This window comes from Ostrea edulis, chromosome 1 (genome assembly GCF_947568905.1).
Source record: "Ostrea edulis chromosome 1, xbOstEdul1.1, whole genome shotgun sequence".
Taxonomy (NCBI): Eukaryota; Metazoa; Mollusca; class Bivalvia; order Ostreida; family Ostreidae; genus Ostrea; species Ostrea edulis.
The window spans coordinates 100149460-100172437 of NC_079164.1; the positions used below are offsets into that span (position 1 = coordinate 100149460).

The following is a 22978-nucleotide window of genomic DNA, read 5'->3' on the forward strand; positions in this document are numbered from 1 at the left end:
GTGATCAGAAAAGCTCACTTGAGCTTTCAGCTCAGGTGAGCTAAAAAAGGCGGGAAATGTCTTATTTGTGACGTCATAATGCTATCCAATTAGCGATATCATTCTGATTTTGTTGACATAGTAATACCTGGCATATATTTTACTTTTTTAAAACACTGATTAAGGTTAATTCCAGACACATTTTATAGAGAAAATGTTTGAGCCTTTTTATGTATACAATCGTACCTTGTTCTTTAATTTTACCCATTTCATAGTCAAGCATTGTCCACAATAAAACCAAAAGTAATTAAGTCTCCCCCCCACCCCCAACCAATCCTGTCTCAAAAAATGGGGACATATAATACAGCAAAGAGAGAAAAGCTCAAAAGCTGTTTGAGTTATAGAACCAGTATTGACAAGACAGAACCAGCTGCATCAGTTGCTATTCTGTCAATCTCACATTCTGGTACACAGTGTGCTGTAAATTATAAATTATTAATGCATTCTGCATGAGAAAATGTATAGATCAGCATTACATGATGGGTTTTTTGTTTTTTTTTAAAATCTATTGTACATGTACAAATGACACAAAGATTTGTGTAGACAATTTATCACAACTTTAAGTTACTGAATTTGTCTGCAAACTGTTCCGCTTTATGAGCATGATTGATGTCAGAAAAATAATCATTTAAATTATGTACATGTATTTGACTAAAAGTAACATAAGGTATATAGCATATATGTCTCAATTATCTAGATTATAGGACAATTATCTATTACAAACTGTTCCGCTTTATGAGCACGATAGATGTCAGAAAAATAATCCTTTAATGTATTTAACTGAAAGTAACATAAGGTGAAACTTGCCTGGTACACAGTATATCTGTCTCAATTTAGATTATAGAACAATTCTCTATTACATAACACCACTCTGACCTCCTTGACATCCGGACCAGTGATAAGATGCTCTATTCGGATCTTGATGCTGTGGACGTATGGATAAAATGTCCCATCAAACACCACTGGACCAACTAAAGCTAGCATCACTTGATTCTGCAATGGAGAATTTCTACAGAATGAAATAATTCCATACTTCTTTTTCTGATACATGTATGTACAGTAATAGAAATGTACATTTTGTTTTGGGTTTTTTCTTGTAAAATTCGAAGGAAATCACAATCTAGGATATCTCCCTGTGGTGTTGACTTACAGAGTAGTCCTGAGTAGATATGATGTCCTCGGGGTGGGGGGTGAGGTCGTCCATCAGCCAGCGATACTTTTCCAGGGAGGACGGATCGACAGCCCGCAGGATACTAGACAAACCCCACACTGTGTCGTGTCCCTTCACACAGAACAAGTTAGGCAAGTACGTCTCCTGCAGGGCATTTCCTGTCGAAAGCACATGTCTAAACTAGAAAACTGACAAGTCAGAAAGGCATGCACATGTCTAAACTAGAAAACCGATGAGTCAGAAAGGCATGCACATGTCTAAACTAGAAAACTGGCGAGTCAGAAAGGCATGCACATGTCTAAACTAGAAAACTGACCAGTCAGAAAGGCATGCACATGTCTAAACTAGAAAACTGACCTGTCAAAAAGGCATGCACATGTCTAAACTAGAAAACTGACCAGTCAGAAAGGCATGCACATGTCTAAACTAGAAAACTGACCAGTCCAAAAGGGCCTCGCAATCAGTTAGTATCTTAATATAAAAAAATTAAATGCTATAACTCTATAACAGTCTAAAGTCATCCTCTTCCAATCACCTTTAAATTCTATGAAAATCTTCTCAAGTAATCTCAAGTTATTGTATGCCATAGGAGGCACACAATCATTTTGTAATAGGAATGGGGGAAATGCAACAGACCAGACCAGGATTCAAACCTGGGCCCCTGAATCTCTAGTCAGGTGCTCTAGCTACCAACTGTCTGGCCACTGACAATTGAACCTGGCTGACAGCCACCATTTTTTATAATTAACATTAAAAGTCCCATAACTCTGTAATGACGAAGCTGATAAAGGGATCTTCCTCTGTCTAATCCAAATATTATGTATAAAATTTATGGAAATCTTCCCAAGGAAACTTACGTTACCCCCCCCCCCCCCCCCTTACATCAGGCCCTAATTAGTATTATAAGAATAGCCATTCATCAATGTTTCTATCAAACTGAATATTCTATCTCTACCAGAGTCCTCTACAAGAACAAACTTATGAAATGTTAAAACACTTGTGTGTTGAAGTAAACTTTCATGATTTAGAGAGAAGGCTGAATTGCACATTGTTCCTGCTGCCTAATTCTATTCATGAGTAAAACGTTATTTAAAATTAACTGTTATGGTTCATTGTTATAAAGGTACAGCAATATGTGTAAATATAACACCTCAACATAATGTGTATATATCACACCTCAACATAATGTGTATATATAACACCTCAACATAATGTGTATATATAACACCTCAACATAATGTGTGTATATAACACCTCAACATAATGTGTAAATATAACACCTCAACATAATGTGTATATATAACACCTCAACATAATGTGTATATTACGTGTAAACAACAATACCTGTATATTACGTGTAAACAACAATACCTGTATATTACGTGTAAACAACAATACCCGTATATTACGTGTAAACAACAATACTTGTATATTACGTGTAAACAACAATACCTGTATATTACGTGTAAACAACAATACCTGTATATTACGTGTAAACAACAATACTCATATATTACGTGTAAACAACAATACTCATATATTACGTGTAAACAACAATACTCATATATTATGTGTAAACAACAATACCTGTATATTACATGTAAACAACAATACCTGTATATTACGTGTATATGTTACCATTGTTATACATTGTCAATAATCATGAAACTTACGTAAAGACTGCTGTATCTTTCCAATGGTTTCTTGCTCCATGTGAAATCTGCATCATGAAACATTTAATGAAATCAAATTCTTTTGAATTGTGCAAACAATCAACAATAATCTATATTTCCTATGTTTTTACCTTCGATATCTTTACCAATTGAAATGATAGCCATTTCCTCATGAATGTGAACAGTGTGCATATGAATTTTGATAAATAGAGTATGACTATTCTAAAGAATGGAAAGTAAAATATAAATACAAAAAAAATAAATTTCATTTTTGAAAATACATGAGGGCATGAACAGCAATGCTTCATGCCAGCAAACTTTTCATGAAGTGTGTTAAGTGAATATTGTGATCTGATTTGCAAAATTCATTAAAATCTTATTTATCTACAACTGTTTTTAACTCAAAAAATCTCAATGACAGAATTTTCCAATGATAAAATTGGTCTGGTTTGACTCACTTTTCTGCATACTGTCGGAATCGAAGAACGAAGCCCGGGTAGGGGTTGTAGGGAAGGGTGGGCCGATTAAGTAACATTTTGACCAGCTTCTGGAATGTCTCCTCCACCCCCGTCTCCGTGAGGTACGTCCTGAATTGTTTCATGGCTTCTGTGTCATATCCATCTGGAGGAATGTAACTTCTCCTGTCTATCGGGGCCTCCTAAAATTCAGATTGCAGTGTTATGTGTTATCTGGCACCAATACCTTAATTCTAGAAACCCTCATCAATCCTCAAGTCCCTAAATTTACTTGTAACTTACTAAAAAGATTTAAGTCATTGAAAATTTATGTCACAGTTGCAATTTATTTAAAATATATTTATGCGCTATGATTATATCAGTATTCATATTGGCGCGCATAGCCAATTGAATACAAACTGGTTTTTCAAGTATGCGAGAGTCAGTGTGAACGTTTTGTATTGTACAGGTGGTAATTATTTCTATTTTTAGTTCAACTTTACGTTTGACTGACCAGTGGTCTGAGTTCATAATACTGCGGACCAATGGATTTTACCGAATACTAATTAATTATGCACGTGTTACTAACCTGTGCACTATATAAAGTTAGAAACCCCGCCAAAATCCCCACTCTAAGCCTTGTGCCAATACGGTTATATTGGACAGTTTTTGGTAAAATATCGATTCACTCGATGTAACTTAAATATTTTTCATTTATAATACTGGATGCCTGGTAAGATTTACATTTATCTTGTAATTCATTTACTTGTTAAATATATGTAATTATACTGGCAGTCGTATTAATATTGATTCGTTTATCGTAAATGTTAAAATGTCTTTTAGTTTACGTCTTCTGTTTTATGTATGTCTATTATCTTGTGTGCATGTTTGTGAGTATGTTTTCATATTTTTTCCAGGTTTTTTTTCCCTTCTATTGAAATAAAATAATTGTCTGAGACCGACCCAGTTTTGTGTTGTTTGCAACAAAACAGCGACCCTGCGACATTTAAATGAAAAATTGGATGTGACAGATTTTTTATGCTACTGCACACATCATTAGATATTTCAATCTCCCAGTCGTGACCACACTCACTAGTTTGTATAACTCATTGTGTAATGCTGTAGGATATCATTATCATTATTTATCTCTGGGACTATGAGGTGTTTTATTTTTACATTCATACAGAGTCTGACCATGAGGACCCCTGGAACTGTGTTCTATTTTTAGATGTAGACATTCCTACTTACCCTCTCCTGGGACTGTGGTCTATTTTTAGATGTAGACAGTCCTACTTACCCTCCCCTGGGACTGTGGTCTATTTTTAGATGTAGACAGTCCTACTTACTCTCCCCTGGGACTGTGGTCTATTTTTAGATGTAGACAGTCCTACTTACCCTCCTCTGGGAACTATGTTCTATTTTTAGATGTAGACATTCCTATACTTACCCTCCTCTGGGACTATGTTCCATTTTTAGATGTAGAAAGTCCTACTTACCCTCCCCTCAGATTGAGCTCTGGATGGAGCATTGCTTCTTTGGCTTCCTCTCTTAAAAATCAAGTAAATACATTATCCAATGACGCATGGAACATACAGTATATCTGACTATTCAAATTGTAATCAGCAATTGTAATAGTGCATACCTTAAACATTAATTAATGTAGAAATAAACCAAAGTGTGCTATATTGGGATGTAATATGACCATGGGTGCATATTTAGCTAATGAATATTTACATTAATTCCCAATGTTTTTGCCTTTGATATCTTTACAAATTGTAATGAAAGGCATTTCCTCATGAACACACTGGAGTTGTAAACAATATATATATATATATATATATATATATATATAGACACACACACACACACACACATATATATATGTCTTCATAAATTCACTTTTAAGTATGTTTTCAGAATATCAAACAAAAATGCCAAGCATTAAATGACATCAAAATTATGTCATAGGTAGCAAGTTATGTTGTTGAAATTTAATTAAGCATGTTTCGCAGCCAATCAATTTGTGTGTTACAAACAAAATTAAATCCCTAAGTTATGTAGTTTGTACTATAATAAATTAGTACCAGTCAGTTTATATGAGACACTGTGAAGAAAGGATATTAATTCCACAACAAATTTTTAATCTATAATCAAAAATAATAAATATGGGTTGTAGGAAACAAAAATATGGGTTGTAGGAAACTAAACATTTTAATGACTTCTTCATTTTTCTTCCTCTATAATTATCAAATATTTTCTGTATGCATAATAGACACATCTTACAATGCTACTTTACATGACAAAGCATGTGCACTGGAATTATTATATTTCATGAAGTGGGGGGTGGGTGGGGTGTCATTTTTGTGGTAAATCGTAACCTTAGCTGTGCTCTACAAATTAAATGCCTCAATGAACACAAACTGCATGTATTTATCCACAAAATTATATCAAGGCGTACAAATGTAAAATCTTGGCAAATCACAAAAATTGGTGTCCAGGAATGTAATTTATTCTATAGCACATGTACCTAATATGATTTACATAATATGTATTCTGTGGAATATTTTATATTGTCATATCATATTTGTATTTTGTGGTATAATTGAAATAATATGTGCATTTCATAGACTAAAAACGTAAATGCATTCAAATTATGAAATATAAAGTATTTCAAAACTCTATTTGTTATACAATATCATATGCAAACAAAAAATATTCATGTGCCATTTTATAGGTTTCATCGACAAATACCTATACTGTTATATAATGTGATATGAACAAGATAGCCGAAAGCATGGGGTCAAACATATAGGTGCTCGCCATCTTAATTTGTGAATACATGTATAATATCCCATATATTTTGAGATTTTTTCCCCATGGTTTTAATCATTTCAAAGGAGGAATGTAACACCAGAGAAAATTGATATGGATGAAAAATGGAGGATACATACAACAATAATTTGAAATTGAAAACTTTTCAATTCACTTAATTAGTTAGTCAAGAAATGTGCAGTTTCAGTATAAAGTAATCTGGAAAAAAAGTTAAAACCCCTGCTGGACTTGAACCTGCGATGCAAAGTTCTGCAGCAGTTGACGTGCTAATTAACCCACTGAGCTACACATGTAGCTAAGCAATGAAATCCGAAAGGAAAAGAAATATATTGCTGATTTATATTTTCATTTATGGTTTGAAAGGAAGTCAGCGATTATGATGCTGTAGATCGAGTAACCCCTTAATATCAACAATTTTCCAAAATGAATTATGTACCTTGGCTCCTACAATAGGTGAAAAACTTACTTTCCCTTCTTTTAATCACCCATTATCAGAGATTACTGTTGTAATTAATTTATGAGTAAAGCTGAATTTATGGGCAGCCTAGCTCACATTTTAATTCATGTTAAAAATATATTCAAAAAAGAAAATTACCAAGGATATAAATCGAAACCTACAAAGGACAACATTCAAAAAGATGGGCTTTCCCTTTCAACATGAGATAGATCTCATGGCCATTGTCATGATGGAATATAACTTTGGACTGGTTTTTGTTTTGTATAAGTCACACTTTTTCACATCAAAATTATTCAAGCAGAATATTTATTTTCAAATAGGGAAACCAAGCATGCTTGTTCCCGAGATCCGTGATTAAAATGTGAAGCCAAACATTATATTAACACTAACAGTACCTGCTTAGTAAACGTATAATTATATTATTACATAATAAGCAATTACATCAATCCGTTTTACCTTTCGCCTGTATCATCTAATCTAAAGGTAATAGTTATTTCATACTTTACGAATTTCGGTTTGCCGTCTCACAGATTTTAAGAGAAAATTCGAAATAGTTAAACACCGCACTCATTACGACCCACCTGAGATTGCGATGTTGGCTGTCTTGACATTATAAAACAATGTTGAATTAGCTATTATGCGAGTAAGAAATTGTTTAAATCATTCGTCAGAAGCCCCGGGCTGTGTTCATATTCTTTCTTAGTTTCTACAGTACATTTCAATGAATACGTCTCTCATGTAAACAAAAATGACACTTCCGGAATGTAGAAATTTAGAATTGGAAAGGTCTAGAATCCATTATTCCGGTCTCACACGCATACATATAATAAATAAAAAAATTTAAAACATCAAACACAAAGGAATGTTCTAATGGGTTTTAGCATGACACGCTTATAACTTTATAAAATAGTAAACTCTGAGGATAAAGCTGTCAAGTCCATAGGCGCTCCCCAGCTTAATTGTTAAAAAAAATATATATCTCCTATACTATAAACATAAAAATATATATCTACTATACTATAAACATAAAAATATATATCTACTATACTATAAACATAAATAAGTTATGTTTATAGTATAGTAGATATATATTTTTTTCAACAGTTATGTTTATAGTATAGTAGATATATATTTTTTTCAACAGTTATGTTTATAGTATAGTAGATATATATTTTTTTTAACAGTTATGTTTATAGTATAGTAGATATATATTTTTTTTAACAGTTATGTTTATAGTATAGTAGATATATATTTTTTTTAACAATTAAGCTGGGGAGCGCCTATGGTCAAGTCATCTACCTGGACACAACATCAAGTTTGTCTAGACAGTCTGATTCTGGGACATCATCTCATTGCCCTTCACATACATCTGTATATATTTCTGTAACACGAAATTAGAACACAGCAACTGTGATGAGAGACACCCACCTCGAAGCACCTACTTGGCACATCGATAATCATCATATTCTGGATTCTCAATATTGTAATTTTTCTTTTATTCATAGTGAATGCAATATTTTACTTACTATACGTATTGCACGATACTGAGGGAAATGTGAAGATCGCGATTTATTCACCCAATAACAATCATATTTCCCGCGGGCAACATGATTTTTCTTGGGTGAATATATAGATCTTCATTTCTCTTGAACATTCATAAAATAAATTGGTAACTATACCCAACAGCAAGACTTACTAAAAATTGCATTTGAAATAGGGGTTATTACTGCTCAATCATACAATTGAATGTAGGTAAGATTGCCCTAATGGTAACATCATGCAGTCAATGCATTAAAAGGAACAAGCAACGAAATGATGCGAGATGATAAGCATTTCTTGTTTTCATTCTCCTTGAATGCCGATTACTTACATGGTCTTTGTATCAATCAAAATCAGGCGATTTAAATCTGTATCAGAAATGTGCATATACACAAATTCCTTTTGTGATTTATGAACTATGAAAATTCACTACTTAAATTGAAATGACTAGGACTTATTGTAACGTCAGAATAAACTACGTTTACATTGACATCAAATTTATGGAAAATGCACAAGGTTCCCAATGGGACAAATACGGTTTGAGGGAAACATGAAGTTTTAATCTTCCTTAATTTGTACATAACTGTTTAAACCAATCAGACAACACAATAAAAGTTTTCACAAACAAATCATATTGAGGTACTGTATAAGTGGTATTTTCAGCGAGATGTCCATAAATTATGGGTATATATATTTAGCGATAGCTAATTTCAGCGACTTCAGAATTTCAATAAAGATATATATCGATTGCTATTACCTCCGACAAGGAATAAATATTAGCGATATTCAACTTTAAATAGCGATATCAACACTGCACATCGCTAATAATGCCAAAATTAAATCCTCGCTAAAAATTCTATACTGATACATATCATAATATATAATAAGAAAATAAAAATCAAACAAGAAAATTTTATTAATAATGCTTTATTTTAAAATCATTTTTTTAACAATCTGTTTACCATAACAATCTAATTAAAATTTGCTGTTTTGAATCCACTACCAAGCTAATTTTCATTAGATTGCTTATTATATGAAACTTTGCTGTATTTTTACATATGAACATTTCACATACTGAATCCTACAACTGTCAAATCATTTGTTTAAGATTGAAGATCAGCGTTTAACTTACTTCTGATGTAGTGACGCCTGGCTGTATGGAATAGATAAGGAAGCTTTAGATTGAAGACTCTAGTCAGAGTTAAAGCTACCATACTAAAATCATAAATAAAAGTAATATCCTTGTGTGTACAGTACTATCAAGAATATCCACTAATTAAGTTAATAGATCACCAACGACACCATACATATGATCTGACATCAAAATTCATCAGACTCCATAATCACAAATAAGCATTTAATGTCGATAAATGCAGGCTTCTATATCATATATATCTAATAATTATCTGTTGTGAAAAACAGATACAAGAACACAATCATATGTACCATTTTTGGGTGCAAAATATCAACATTTATCAAAATTTCACAACAGAATAAATTCTGATCTTCAAGCAAGAAACTACGACAGATTTATCATTATGCACACAATGCATTAACAACGGCACTGCAAAATGGAATGTGCCCAGGCAATATGCATCATTTATGACTGGTAACATGAAATACAGCCGTCATCCACGAACCTCCTTTATTCTGGAATTCTGGCACTGTCTATCACTTGACCTATGACCTTTTGAACCCAGAAATGGATAGGGATTTTCCATATCTGTGACAATTATAAGATTCAAATCCTAAAAAGTAGCAATTTCTATCGTACAGCAATTCCATACCTTTCATGAGTATAATGCACACAAAAGCAAGTTTTTACATGCCCTGCAACCTTGATTCTATGTGATAATAAACTCTGATAAATAATTAAATGACAACATATACTGATTATATATCAATTCCAACACAAGCTGGCTATAAAACCACTTTTATGTTTCTATGAAAGCTTTCACAAATTTCAACAAAATGTATCACTGCACAGTAATTATGGCCAGAAGTCCTGTATCATTCACATGTATCATATTCCCATCTCTGTTAGTAGAAAAAAATACCATGTGACAATTTTGAATTTGATACCGAAAATGAACACAATCATCAACGAAACTTGATACTCAACTAATCAAAATACACCAGAGTTCTGTTACATGGTATATTAAAGCAATTTTGTATCTTTCATATTACATTTAATATGGTAAATGTTTCATCTCTCTCTCTCTCTCTCTCTCTCTCTCTCTCTCTCTCTCTCCACAATAGATCTAAATTTAAAATCCCCATGACGGTAGGATAACTTCTAAACAGTATAACAATGTTAAGCAATCAACAGCCAGAATATAAACAAAACAGCCACCCACAGGAAAACTTTGGACAGGAACTGTTCCTCTGTATGGTGGGCTGTGCCTGGCTGGGCTGGAAAAAAAACAATCTGTTCATGTATTACATGAATATACATTATATATATATATATATATATATATATATATATCACAATTACTACCATCATTTCTCAATGATTGTTTGTAAACATCAAACCACAACAACATGGCTTTGCAAGTGAACTTTTAATCAAAACCTTTTGCAAATATAAGTATACAGTGAAACTTCTCTAAACCGGCCAGCTGTCGGACCAAAAAAAATGGCCGGTTTAGAGGGGTGGCTGGTATACCGAGAATTTAGCATTTAGAGACATTTCAGCTCAATTTTTATTAGATATTTCATTTACATACCACAAACCATATAATATGGTGTTCAAGGACTATTATATCACTATTGGAAATAAAACATAATAATTTACTAACATGTTTATTTTCAATTTATGGCACTAAAACTAATTAAACATGAATAAACATTTTTACATTGACATGCATAAATAATGGAAAACATTCCGTTTAAATAAAACTGCATTTGATAATTGTTTAGAAATCTGTAGACTAGCAGCATTTATGTAGAATTTCGGCTTATGTTTTAATAAAGCATCAAACTTGGCAACAAAAATGGAATTAGGTGTTCTCCCTCATGCCAAAATATACCAGCTTGCTATTAAATACTATTCTAGATTGGAAAATTTAGCAAAATCTAATGATAATCACAATGTTTTACTAAGGAATGCTTACTTGGAAGATGTACACTTGGCTAGTGAAAATAAAAAATGCTGGTAAACTTGTATAAAATCAATACAAAAGATGTTAAATGTTAACGTTGACACTGAATGTAAAATGTTTATTCCTAAACTTAAAAAATTCTTTGAAAATGAATTCTTTTCTGAACTTCAACATATTAACAACACTCAAAGTGGTAAGCTCTCATTTTATAGTACATTATTCAACCATGATGTTATGAAACTAGAAGTCCAACCATATTTATGTCTTCCACTTCCTAAGAATTTAGTTTCTTATCTTACCAAATTAAGAATAAGTGCACATAAGTTGTATGTAGAAACAGGTCGATATTGTAATCCTGTCATTCCTAGAGAAAATAGATTTTGTTTTCATTGTCAAACTATTGTTGAAGATGAAAAACATTTTTTACTTGATTGTCCTGTGTATGAACATATTAGAAAAATGCATTCAAAACTACAAGATATTAATACCTTATTTTGTTTACTAAATCCACATAACCTTGTATCTACAAAACAAACCTGTCTATACATCAGAGACTGTTTTAATGTTAGAAATAAGTTTTCAACAGTTTGATATTTTGTAACGTATCAATATATATGTGTATCTATGTATGGCTAACAACACATTCTTATATAATGTGCTTTAGTGCCAATAAAGAATTGAATTGAATAAACAAAACAAAACACATAGCCATTTGATTGCTGCAATTAATACACAGAGTAGGTACTGCTCACTTTGATATGGGGATCTATGATCAATTATCGGTGGAGATCAAACTAGACCGAGTGTACCTACAGGTAATTATTACAAGACATAGCCTTGCTGCAATCATCTAATTTTAACTAAAAATTTATAACAGGATACATAAAGAAAACACAGAGGCCTATTATTGGAATTCCTCTTACCTATAAAATCTCTGTTTACGTCCATTGCTTATATCGTTAACAAATTTGTTTTGACGTTTTTGAAAAGTACAGTAGTAAATATATAATTTTAATTTTGATGTTTCTTAGGAATTTTAAGTCTATGGAAACCCCCATAAAAATCATTCATCTATTGAAAATTATCATTAACAGGCATGGGTTTGTTGTTTATTAACTATCACTTATATCCATGGTGCAACAATATGGCTTATTGAATCCCTATTGATTGTATTCATTCAATATATGCATATCTGTTTATAACATTTCCTACAGAAATTTGAAGGGTCACTTCGATTAGCCAAGCACCAATTAACACCCTGGAAAGCACAGGTAAACTATAGAACTTATAGAGGCCACTTGTGTTTTTCACACCTCCAGTTGATAATTTCCCACCTAGTCAGTAGTGATTAGATTTCAAGGTGTGTGGACGTGTTTTTGGGGGCTCCTGATTTTGGGGGATTTTATAAGTGTAAGGTCAAATTATCTTGCAACATACGTTTTGTGTATGTTAGCTCTTTATAATTGAAGCGATTATAGATACAAATGGGGAAATCTCGTCGTGAGAATCAGGATAAAAAACGCAAAAAAGAAAGTCAAAGTCTTAGCAGTTCGGACAATAGTGACAGTAGTACCTTGGCTGTGAGTAGTGTTCTCAGTGAAGTGAACGATGTGCTCTATGGAAGTTCAACGTTGGCAGCTACACCAATTATCGATACAAACAATCGAGAAAATATTACTTCTACACCGTTACCAACCGCAGCATCGCAGGATCAACAAAATGTCTCTCTGGTGCAATCGCAAACAAATGATACATGTCCACCATGGGCTAAGGAACTTGTCAACGCTTTCCGTACGTTGGAGTCCAAAGTAAACGGTGTGTACAAAAAACTCGAAAAACTTGAAAGTGTTGAAACTAAAGTAGCGAGCATCGGCACAAGTGACAACTATCTCAAATTTTGAATCGGAACTATCCAACATAAAATCCAGTATAAACTCAAGTCTTCAACAAACAAAGGACATGATTACAACGCTCAGTGAAAGGACAGATGGAGTAGAGTACCAATGCAACGAAATGGACGACCGAATAGCACACCTAGAGTCAGAAAATCAAGCACTGAAATGGGAAATCATTGACGTAAAAGCGCGCTCTAGGAGGGACAATTTAATCTTTTCAAATATTCCTGAGAGATTCGACGGAACCCCTAATGTGACTGAGAACATTTTACGAGAATTTCTAGAAAAAGAACTGAAAATGGATACGGCTGATGTGAGCAGCATTAAGTTTGACAGAGTACACAAAATGACGGGTCGTAACAAACCCAGAGCAATAGTGGCGAAGTTTAACAACTTTAAACAAAGGCAAGACGTCAAATTCAGATCCAGAGAACTGAAAGGTACAAACTTTTATATAAATGAACAATTTCCACCAGAAATCAACGAACAAAGATGACAACTAATTCACATTGCGAAGGAGAAACAACGACAAGGACACAGGACACGTTTAGTGTACAATAAACTGTACATTGATGGCGTCCCATACAAACCACCTACCAACCCACGGATCCAGGAACCGATGAGATAGGAAATTGCGGGGGTCGGACATTCATTGCGTATAGTCGCATGGAATGTAAACAGAAATTTAGAGCAAAAGATAAGTGACAGTGACTTTTGCACAGTCATATCTGACTACGATGTAATATTTTTATCAGAATGCTGGATTCAACCTGGAACAGCTCTAAAGTGCGATTGGTTAAACGACGAATTTGAATACAAATGTTTTCCTAGACTGAAGGGTAAAGGCGGTGGCCTTGTGCTGTTATACAGAAAAACACTTCGTAAGTTTGTATCAATTGTTAAATGTGTTGAAGACACACTCATATGGTTAAGAGTAGAACAAAGAGATCATCCCGATATTTATATCTGTTTTGCGTATATACCTCATGATCATAACGTTTACTACACAAAGTATAATTGCGATTTATTTGATTGCATCTTAAATGATATGTCAATTTTTACACAGAACGGCGCTGTTGTTGTTGCCGGTGACTTAAACAGTAGAGTTGGTAATTTACCTGATTATATTGTAGAAGACTCTCTTGCTATACCTATTCATGATATGTTGTCAAATGTTTTTGATTATAACACCGATTCGGTCATGCCACATCGAGTATCAGAAGATATGATAGTTAATAGGTTTGGTAGAAAGCTTTTAGAATTATGTAAATCTACTGGTTTAAGACTTTGTAATGGTAGAACACCAGGTGATCAAAATGGTCAGTTAACTTTTTACAATCACTTGGGTACAAGTGTTATAGATTACATTTTAGTAGAAGATGCATACTTTAACAATGTCACTAAGCTTAACGTCTGTGAGTTTAACGAATGGTCAGATCACGCACCAGTAGAATTTATTTTGAAATGTATGAATGCTAGCTTTTCCAATAATAGTGATGTAATCACGAGTGGTCCAAATACGACACGGAAGTTCAGATGGGACAACGAGCACGTGGAACAAATGGAACGTGACCTCAATGACAAAGTCAGTGATCTGTATAATATTACCGACTTAATACAATCATCTACCCTAACACTGGATCGTGGTATTGAGCAGTTTAATTTTATATTAAATGATGTTTTTCAACCTTGTTCTAGAAATGTAACATGTTGTAAAAAAAATTCACCAAATAAGAAAAGTTCTACCAGCAAGGATAAACCTTGGTTTGACGAAAAATGTAAGCACTTGTACAACACTTATCGTCATTTTATGTACATCTTTAATTCTGAGCGTAGCCCGGAAAACAGATGTAATTTGGTTGAAGCTAAAGGTGAATACAAACGTTATGAACGACAGGTCAGACGTAAGTATTTAAGATCAGAGGGGAACCGACTTAGTCTGTTACGTAGGAATAATCCTAGGCAATTTTACAAAGCGTTTAAGAAGAATTCACGGTCTCCACCTACAGAGTTGTCTTTGAATAATTTTTTTGAGCATTTCAAGTCTGTCTGTAACAATGATGGAGATAACAATAATACAGATGTGGAACGAGCTCAAAGTTGCATTTTCGAGGAGCTAGATGTTCCAATATCATGTGATGAAGTTTGTAATGTATTAAAGAAAACGAAAGCTGCTAAATCACCGGGCATTGATAACCTGTTAAATGAATACTTTTGTAAATTTCGAGTTATTTTTACTCCATTGTTGTCACATCTATTCAATATTATCTTTAATCGTGGCACATTTCCAACATGTTGGTCTGAGGGAATTATTTTCCCATCTTTTAAGAAAGGAAATGCTAACGACACTAATAGCTATAGAGGCATAACTCTGGTGAGTTGTTTGGCAAAAATATTTACTTCTGTTTTAAATGATAGGTTGTTAAAATGGTCTTACGGGAATAATTCTGTGTCAGATGCTCAGTTTGGTTTCAAACCAGGTTTTGGCACTACAGACGCTATATTTGCATTACAAAGTGTCATTAGTAGAACGTTATCACGCAAAAATAAGTTATTTTGCTGTTTTGTTGATTATCAAAAGGCTTTCGATAATGTCAACCGAAACAAGTTATTTTTTAAATTATCACGCCATGGCATCACTGGTAAATTACTTACAATCATCAAATCACTATATAGTAACTTAAAATCCTGTGTTAGATTTCAATCCGAATTATCGAACTTCTTCTCATGTAAAAACGGATTAATGCAAGGTGAGGGGTTGTCCCCCTTTTTGTTCTCTCTCTATGTGAATGATTTTGCGAATGCATTTATTAATAGCTTATATGATGGAATTGACTTTAAAGATATATCACTGTTTTTGTTAATGTACGCTGATGATACTGTACTTTTTTCTGAATCAGCCACAGGATTACAAAACATGTTAAATACATTATCAGTTTATTGTAACGAATGGGACCTAAAAGTTAACATTCAAAAAACAAAAGTTCTTGTCTTTCGTAACGGAGGGAAAATAAATGCCGCCAGCAAATGGTTTTACAATGGTAGCGAACTAGAAGTTGTTGACAGCTTTAATTATCTTGGTCTTACTTTAAATTTTAATGGTAAATTTTTAAAGTCTCAGTGTATTATCGCCGAGCAGGGTAGAAAATGTATGTACCATATTCTTCGAATTTGTGATAATCTGTCACTGAATATTGTAACAAAACTTCATGTATTTGATACTTATGTTTCAAGTGTTTTGAATTATGGTAGTGAAATTTGGGGTTTTAACCCAGGTAACGATGTTGAAAAGGTACATGTGGACTTTTGTAAGCGAATTTTACATGTAAAGAAGTGCACTCCAAATTATATGGTTTACGGGGAACTTGGTCGTGTGCCAATGTATAATTTACGTATGATAAAAATTATCAAATATTGGTTGAAAGTTATCAAAACCGACAATTGTATCCTTCAATCTATATATGATGACATGTTGATTTGCAATCACAAGAACTGTAATTGGCGCTGCCAAGTTAAGCATTTATTATTATCGAAAGGATTTGGTGATGTATGGTTTAACCACTATGTTAATAATGAAGTTTTATTTCTAGAATGTCTCAAACAGCATTTAACTGACAACTTCATGCAGTCACGAGATGAATTTTTTGATAATTCACCCAAATGTATTCTGTATAGACACCTTATTGATAATGTTACCATTCAATTTTACTTGACAAAATCTATTCCGGAAAATCTTATTAATCTTTTAGCAAAATTTAGATTGTCTGCTCACCAGCTTAGAATTGAACAAGGTAGATATAATGGCACAGCAAGACAAGATCGATTGTGTGAATTTTGTAATTTGAACGAAGTTGAGGACGAATATCATTTTATTTTAATATGTCCTTTGTACAAAAACCTCAGATCTGCATATATAAAAAAAATATTATTGGTCGCATGCTTCTATGTTTAAACTGGTACAATTGATGTCAATTCATAATAGAAAACAACTCTGTAATCTGGGTAAATTTTTAAAAGGTGCTTTACTCTTACAATCTAGCCAAACTATCGTCTAATGTATATGCTGGTTTTTGTTGGTTTCTTTTTTATGTAAACTTGTCTTATAACTCTCTTCATGTATGTCCATCCTCTAATATCCACTCCACTTTTCATACTGTATACATCTTTTTTTGTTTATACTTTGTAATTGAATATGTATTATGCTGATGAGCCGTAAGGCTTAAAGCCAATAAACAATACAATAAGGGTAAATTACAAATGTTTGTTAACAATTGTACTTTAAAAAGTGGCTGATGTCCGGTTTTCAGGAGTGGCCGGTTTTGTGAGACTTTCTTTGTAAGGAAATGTTAAGGTTTCTGCCGGGACTTTGAAAATCGGCCGATATTCAGGGAGAACCGGTTTTCTGAGGGGCCGGTTTGGAGAAGTTTCACTGTATATACTTCAGGAATATAAGAATTAAAAGCAAGGAATTTTATTTCGCAAATGGTGCTTCTTGCAAAGTTATGTAATAATATACTCCTTACATATATTTAGGAATTTACAGAATATTATATGATAATGGTCACATCTTTAACTGTTTTGATAGCTTTTTTAAAAAAATTTGTGTCAATCTATTTATAGTTTTACAAAATACAATACCTGGACCAGGCCTCCCATCATTGAAGTTTAGTGTTGATGCAAAAATACCAAAGGGAAAAGCTCCAATTCCGAAGGACATCTGAAAGCCACCGTCCCCAAATGCAAAGCCTGGGAAACCCTGTTAGTGGATATCAAATTCAAATCAACAGGGAGGAGAAACTGTTTCAATGAACTAAACTTTACTATGGTAATGAGATTGTCTCCCTTTTATCATGAGAGATGAGTAGTAAGAAAAACTATAAACATGGTTTATTCCTAAATTGACATTGAAATATGACCTTGATGGGCTTGATTTTTAAATTGTGCAATTTGAAATTCAAATTTTAAACCATTACACATTATCTTTTCCTGGTTCATGTCAAAGGTCAAGGTCAAAGACAGTTATTAATATCCAGAAAAACATAAAATCAATTAGAGCTAAACCGACATGCTCATCTGCAATGCTTCATCTATAAACCAAATATCCAAACATCTCCATAAAGGTAGTATTTCTGTTGTACAATATTAACAGGTGTTAATTACTATATCCTTTCAAGGTGCCACAATTAATTTGACTCTCAACATAGTGCTGCAACTTACCCTATTGTTCTCAGGTTCTGACCTCTGACCTTGAGGCCTGGGTGGCAATTTTTCTCTACAAAAAGACAGCAAAGGTTTTGATATCTCTAATCCATAATTATTTTGTTCATGAATATCAATATCTGTTAACTTAAAGATAAAACTAAATAGACGTCAGAGCTCTGCAAGGTGAGGCATATATCCCCTCGCAATGAGTGTCACAGACTTTTTCTACTGATTCAGAAGTCCAGTAGTGATCTTAACTTTTAACCTTTTGATCCCAAAATCAATAGCGTTCTTCCTATTTAGTAACAAAGCTTCATGTAAAGTATCAAATAAATAGAGCTTAAAATGTATCTGATATATTCCTAAAGAATTCCATGTATCTAATTTACTACCTGAATACTTATCACTTACTTAGTTGTGTATCAGTTGAATTTGGGTGATAAAACTGTGTATGAGAAACTTATTCATGTTATTTTGTTGATCGTAGGTATCATATCCAGGATATTACTTGCTAATATGTAGTGATGAAACGATTGTCGCCGACAATTGATTGTCAACCGTTTTTGGCTCTTTGATTCTGATTATCGATTCTATTTTTCACAATCGATTGTCGCTTGTACACTAAGTAATATCTAATCCGAGATTCATCTGACTGTTACTCCCGCTTTTATATCGAGACATGTGTGGGGGAGAGTCAGAGTGGACTCCACATTGAAAACTGAAATTCAGTGACACCAGCTAGTGTGTATACTGCACATATCCATAAAACTAAATAGAAATAACTCCAAAAATAATAAACAATAATAACTACATGTAAATACCGATTATATCGATCATTGATCGAAACAGTTCTTCCAATCATGACCGATTATCGATTATGAAATTTTCCCGATTTTTCAACACTACTAATATGACATCGTTTTTATATTTCCACTTTAATAGAACATTTCTTTAGATTGTATTTTGTATTTCCTACATTTACATATTTAAAGAGAAGCCACTTTTAATACATTTTATCGTCTTCCTAAATGTATCTTTTACAGAGAAGAGCTCTTATCGTGAAACTGGCGAATACATGAAGGATTACATTTTTCTCCGCGAATGTCAGCCAAGATCTCCCCTCTTTCCATTTAGCATTAAACTTACGTGCAGCCACGTGCTGGTCTGTTAGCTTTGTAGTTTTTGCTTGGAATCGTTATTCACTTTTTAGTTTTTTGCCAGGTATAGCCCCCTAGTACATATTTCTGATAATTTCAGTCGAAACATTTCAAAACTGGACCTGTATTCTTTTTATGTAAATCCCAAAACCAATACTTATTAAAATATCATTACCATTACTTATTAAATTTTACTGCTATTATTTAACCATGCAAAACAGGTTTTTAATCTTTAGGATAATTGTTACTATTCATAGATTACTCTAGTCTGGTCACATAATTGTTACTATTCATAGATTACTCTAGTCTGGTCACATAATTGTTACTATTCATAGATTACTCTGGTCTGGTCACATAATTGTTAGAAGGGAAAATTTCTATAGAGGACAAGTATTTCTATTTTCATGCCCCAAGCGGTTTAGAAAGGTTTTTGTTTAAAAGTTTGCCATAGTAGTTTGTTCTCAAGTTCATCTGATTTAGTGGATGGAGATTCATTTTATTTAAGCAGGGTCAGCAATTCCTACAGCAATAACCTTTAATTACATCACCACAATAGAGATATAACCCTAAAGGCCGCAGTTAATCTCATCATTCCACAATAGAGATATAACCCTAAAGACCGCAGTTAATCTCATCATTCCACAATAGAGATATAACCCTAAAGACCGCAGTTAATCTCATCATTCCACCCAGCTGCATGTAAATAATTACCAAAGAAGGTCACAGTCTATACTGGACCCAATGGTGATTACTATGTAGCCATCAATGTATACTCCCTTCATTATTTGGGTGTTTATGCACATTTAGCACCAGAGGAATTTCATAAATAATATATTTTCAAGTGAAAACATTTCTATTTCTAATTTATCGTACTTTACTGAATTATTATCATGTGGGACACATCAATGACCATTTCATACTTTGCTCGGTCCCACCATATATACATATCAAAAGCTGCAATAATCTGCAATTGCATAAGCACTCCCATCCCCCAGTTATATGGTACAACTAGGCACAGGAGTCAGCAATTTTATCTGTAAAGGTCTATAATGTAAACAACAACCACTGAGAGTAGTGAACGAAAGGAATATAACGGGATTTCGGCAAAATCTGCTCGGGTGCTTTAATTAGTCAAAAACACAACAGCACGCGGTATAATTATATGACAGTTGATGTATCCCACTTGGTTCCTGGAACAACCACCCTTTAATTGCCGTAATTGATCCTAAAATCCAACATAAACAACATCTTGAAAAGAATCACTCACCATTTGCTTCGTGTGATGTTGTGCCATTTCACTACACTCACGAAACTCAGTGGTTGTTGTTTACATTGTAGACCTTTACAGATAAAACTGTTAAAGGACAAATCGCATGTTTCTAAACTTTTTAATTTTTTAAGCAAAATTAATTTATTTCATGCCTAAAGCTACTTTACATGTGTTTTAAATGAAACAGTTTGCGTAATTTTCGAGTTTGAAAGCGATGAAATTCAAATCTTGCGATATGCATATTTTCTTCGATATTTTACGCGCCATTATCTGTAACGTCATATGCGACCTCGAGCGAGAAGATTTGAAAACAGTTATTAGCCATTTCATAAACAGATTAGATTTAATTGACAAACAAACAATTATCACATTAAAAGCTTGTATATAACACTGCATTAGGGTGTTTTGTGCCGTTTAAGGGTGTATTTGTTGTCAGTAGAGAGGATTTGGACTGTGTTTTTTTCAATTTTCGAAGGAAGGTATGAGGGACAAGACGTGAATATTTTTTTATCGGCACAACGACTTTGCCATAACAAAAACCCAGTAGAATTTGTCCCTGTACCTTTTCAAACAAGCACTTGGACAAAGACGTAGATAAACTGCGAGAACATAGTTCTATCGAAGCTACGCATTGTTACATATAGGCCTACGGCGTATGCTTTCCGTTCTGCTCTCAAATTCAATACACACTCGCACCAACTGACCTTCACCTTGTAACAACATATAGGCAGAACTTTGCTAGCAGTGTCTACCAACTGGTAGTTTAAAAAAAAATTAAAGATAAAGGATAATTTAACTTTCAATTATAAATAATAAAATATATTTCCCAACTTTGAATGGAATTATAATACTTTGATTTTTTTAAAAACGCGTACGTGTAACAACAACATCACGCCACGCTCCCACTTCCTAAGTAACAACGTGTAGATAAAAAAAAAAAAGATTAATAAAAGTTTGATCATTTTTATTATTATTATTTTTTTTTTTTTCGAAATGCACCCGTGACAGTAGGCCTAGTTGTCAATGATACATAATCATATCATATAATTTAGGCCTATCTAACTTCTCCAAAAATAAATTTGATAATAATTGCACTGTTTATTTTAGCAAAGCAACAACGCTAATTACAGTTGTTTACAGAAATGGCATTACCAAATAGTGTTTAGACAGTGATCCCATGTAAACATTATTTACTCGCAGGCAGATTTCATACTCGCTTTCCTCGCTATATTTGGGTTGCTATTTGCATGCACTGGTCGCTAAAAGATATAAGACTCGGGAAATTTGTCAACATCGAAATAAATGTTATCCATGGTAAATAAATTAGGCCCCTAAAACCCGAGTTTTTAAAAATATCTAACACTACTTTTACAACAAGTTGATCAACGAAGGTCGCATATGATGTCACTGTACCACGTGACTACCTATCTAATTAACTAGGCTTTTTGAAATCGGGGGCTTAGATTCAAGTCCGTATTGTGGCTAATTATCGCATTACTTCAGCAAACGAACTATTACAATTAATTTCTATAAGCAAAAGTTAGACAAAATGCATTATAATTCTGTATACTTTGAAAACACGAGATGTGTCCTTTAACTCCTGTGCTATAACATTGCATATATAAAGTTAACAGACATTTTACTATTTTCTCACCTAGGGTCCTTTTGGTTTGTGGCTCCTCTGCCATATATAGGGATTACTTTGTCTTTACTGATACCTGCTTTACATACAGGGCATGTTTGTCTGTGTGGTCTGGTCTCCAGCCACTGGTGTAGACATGGCCAACTAGATAATAGATTTTTTTAATAAGCCCAACATCACACAGAAACACATTTCTCAGATTCTAGCATAAATCATACACTTCATAGTCAGAGATACAGAGATGTAAACCAGCGTGAATCATATTTACCAAAACAAATGTCCACACATGCTAACAACGGCATCTTTTGCTGTATCAAGACAAATATTGCACTCAAAAAAAGCTCTCCCATCCTCCGCCTCCTCCGAAACCCCTGTAGCCCCTCCAGATCCCTCGTCCTGAGAAGATTCTGACGCATTCATATTTCAATATTTGAGTCCCCAATCAACTAATCACAACCCTGACTCCTCCAATTCCTGCACCTTTTTTCTACATCACAAAATCTTATCACGCAATAACCGTAAGTTGTAACGGTCTGTCAAAA

General features: G+C 33.5%; 2 protein-coding genes across 3 annotated transcripts in view; both read right to left on the bottom strand.

Moving 5' to 3' along the window:
• LOC125670410 (uncharacterized) overlaps positions 1–7395 on the bottom strand; it is a 30777-nt gene extending 23382 nt beyond the window's left edge. Inside the window, exons 1-7 of one of the 2 annotated variants that reach the window (XM_048905565.2) lie at positions 7209–7347; positions 7084–7104; positions 4835–4885; positions 3342–3541; positions 2884–2930; positions 1190–1368; positions 916–1032 (exon numbers count right to left, since the gene is read on the bottom strand). In XM_048905565.2, the coding sequence (XP_048761522.2) occupies positions 916–1032; positions 1190–1368; positions 2884–2930; positions 3342–3484 (486 nt within the window). In that variant the 5' untranslated portion in view covers positions 3485–3541; positions 4835–4885; positions 7084–7104; positions 7209–7347. Of the gene's footprint in view, positions 1–915; positions 1033–1189; positions 1369–2883; positions 2931–3341; positions 3542–4834; positions 4886–7083; positions 7105–7208 lie in introns of both variants that reach the window. The other variant, XM_048905554.2, reaches the window with a different exon arrangement.
• Positions 7396–9077: 1682 nt separating this feature from the next.
• Positions 9078–22978, bottom strand: LOC125670403 (E3 ubiquitin-protein ligase RNF185-like). Its single transcript, XM_048905542.2, has 5 exons — positions 22705–22978; positions 22449–22580; positions 18383–18437; positions 17804–17921; positions 9078–10578 (listed from the first exon to the last, which is right to left on the bottom strand). Exons 1-5 carry the CDS (start codon positions 22854–22856, stop codon positions 10481–10483), a joined length of 555 nt encoding a protein of 184 aa, XP_048761499.1. The 5' UTR covers positions 22857–22978; the 3' UTR covers positions 9078–10480.

Excerpts from the sequence above, each read along its gene's own strand:
- LOC125670403 (XM_048905542.2), bottom strand. The coding sequence starts at position 22,856 with ATGAATGCGTCAGAATCTTCTCAGGACGAGGGATCTGGAGGGGCTACA. Across the intron at positions 18,438-22,448 it reads ACAAACCAAAAGGACCCTAG|AGAAAAATTGCCACCCAGGC; the intron begins GTGAGAAAATAG and ends GTCTTTTTGTAG. Across the intron at positions 10,579-17,803 it reads TGATGGGAGGCCTGGTCCAG|CCCAGCCAGGCACAGCCCAC; the intron begins GTATTGTATTTT and ends TTTTTTTTCCAG.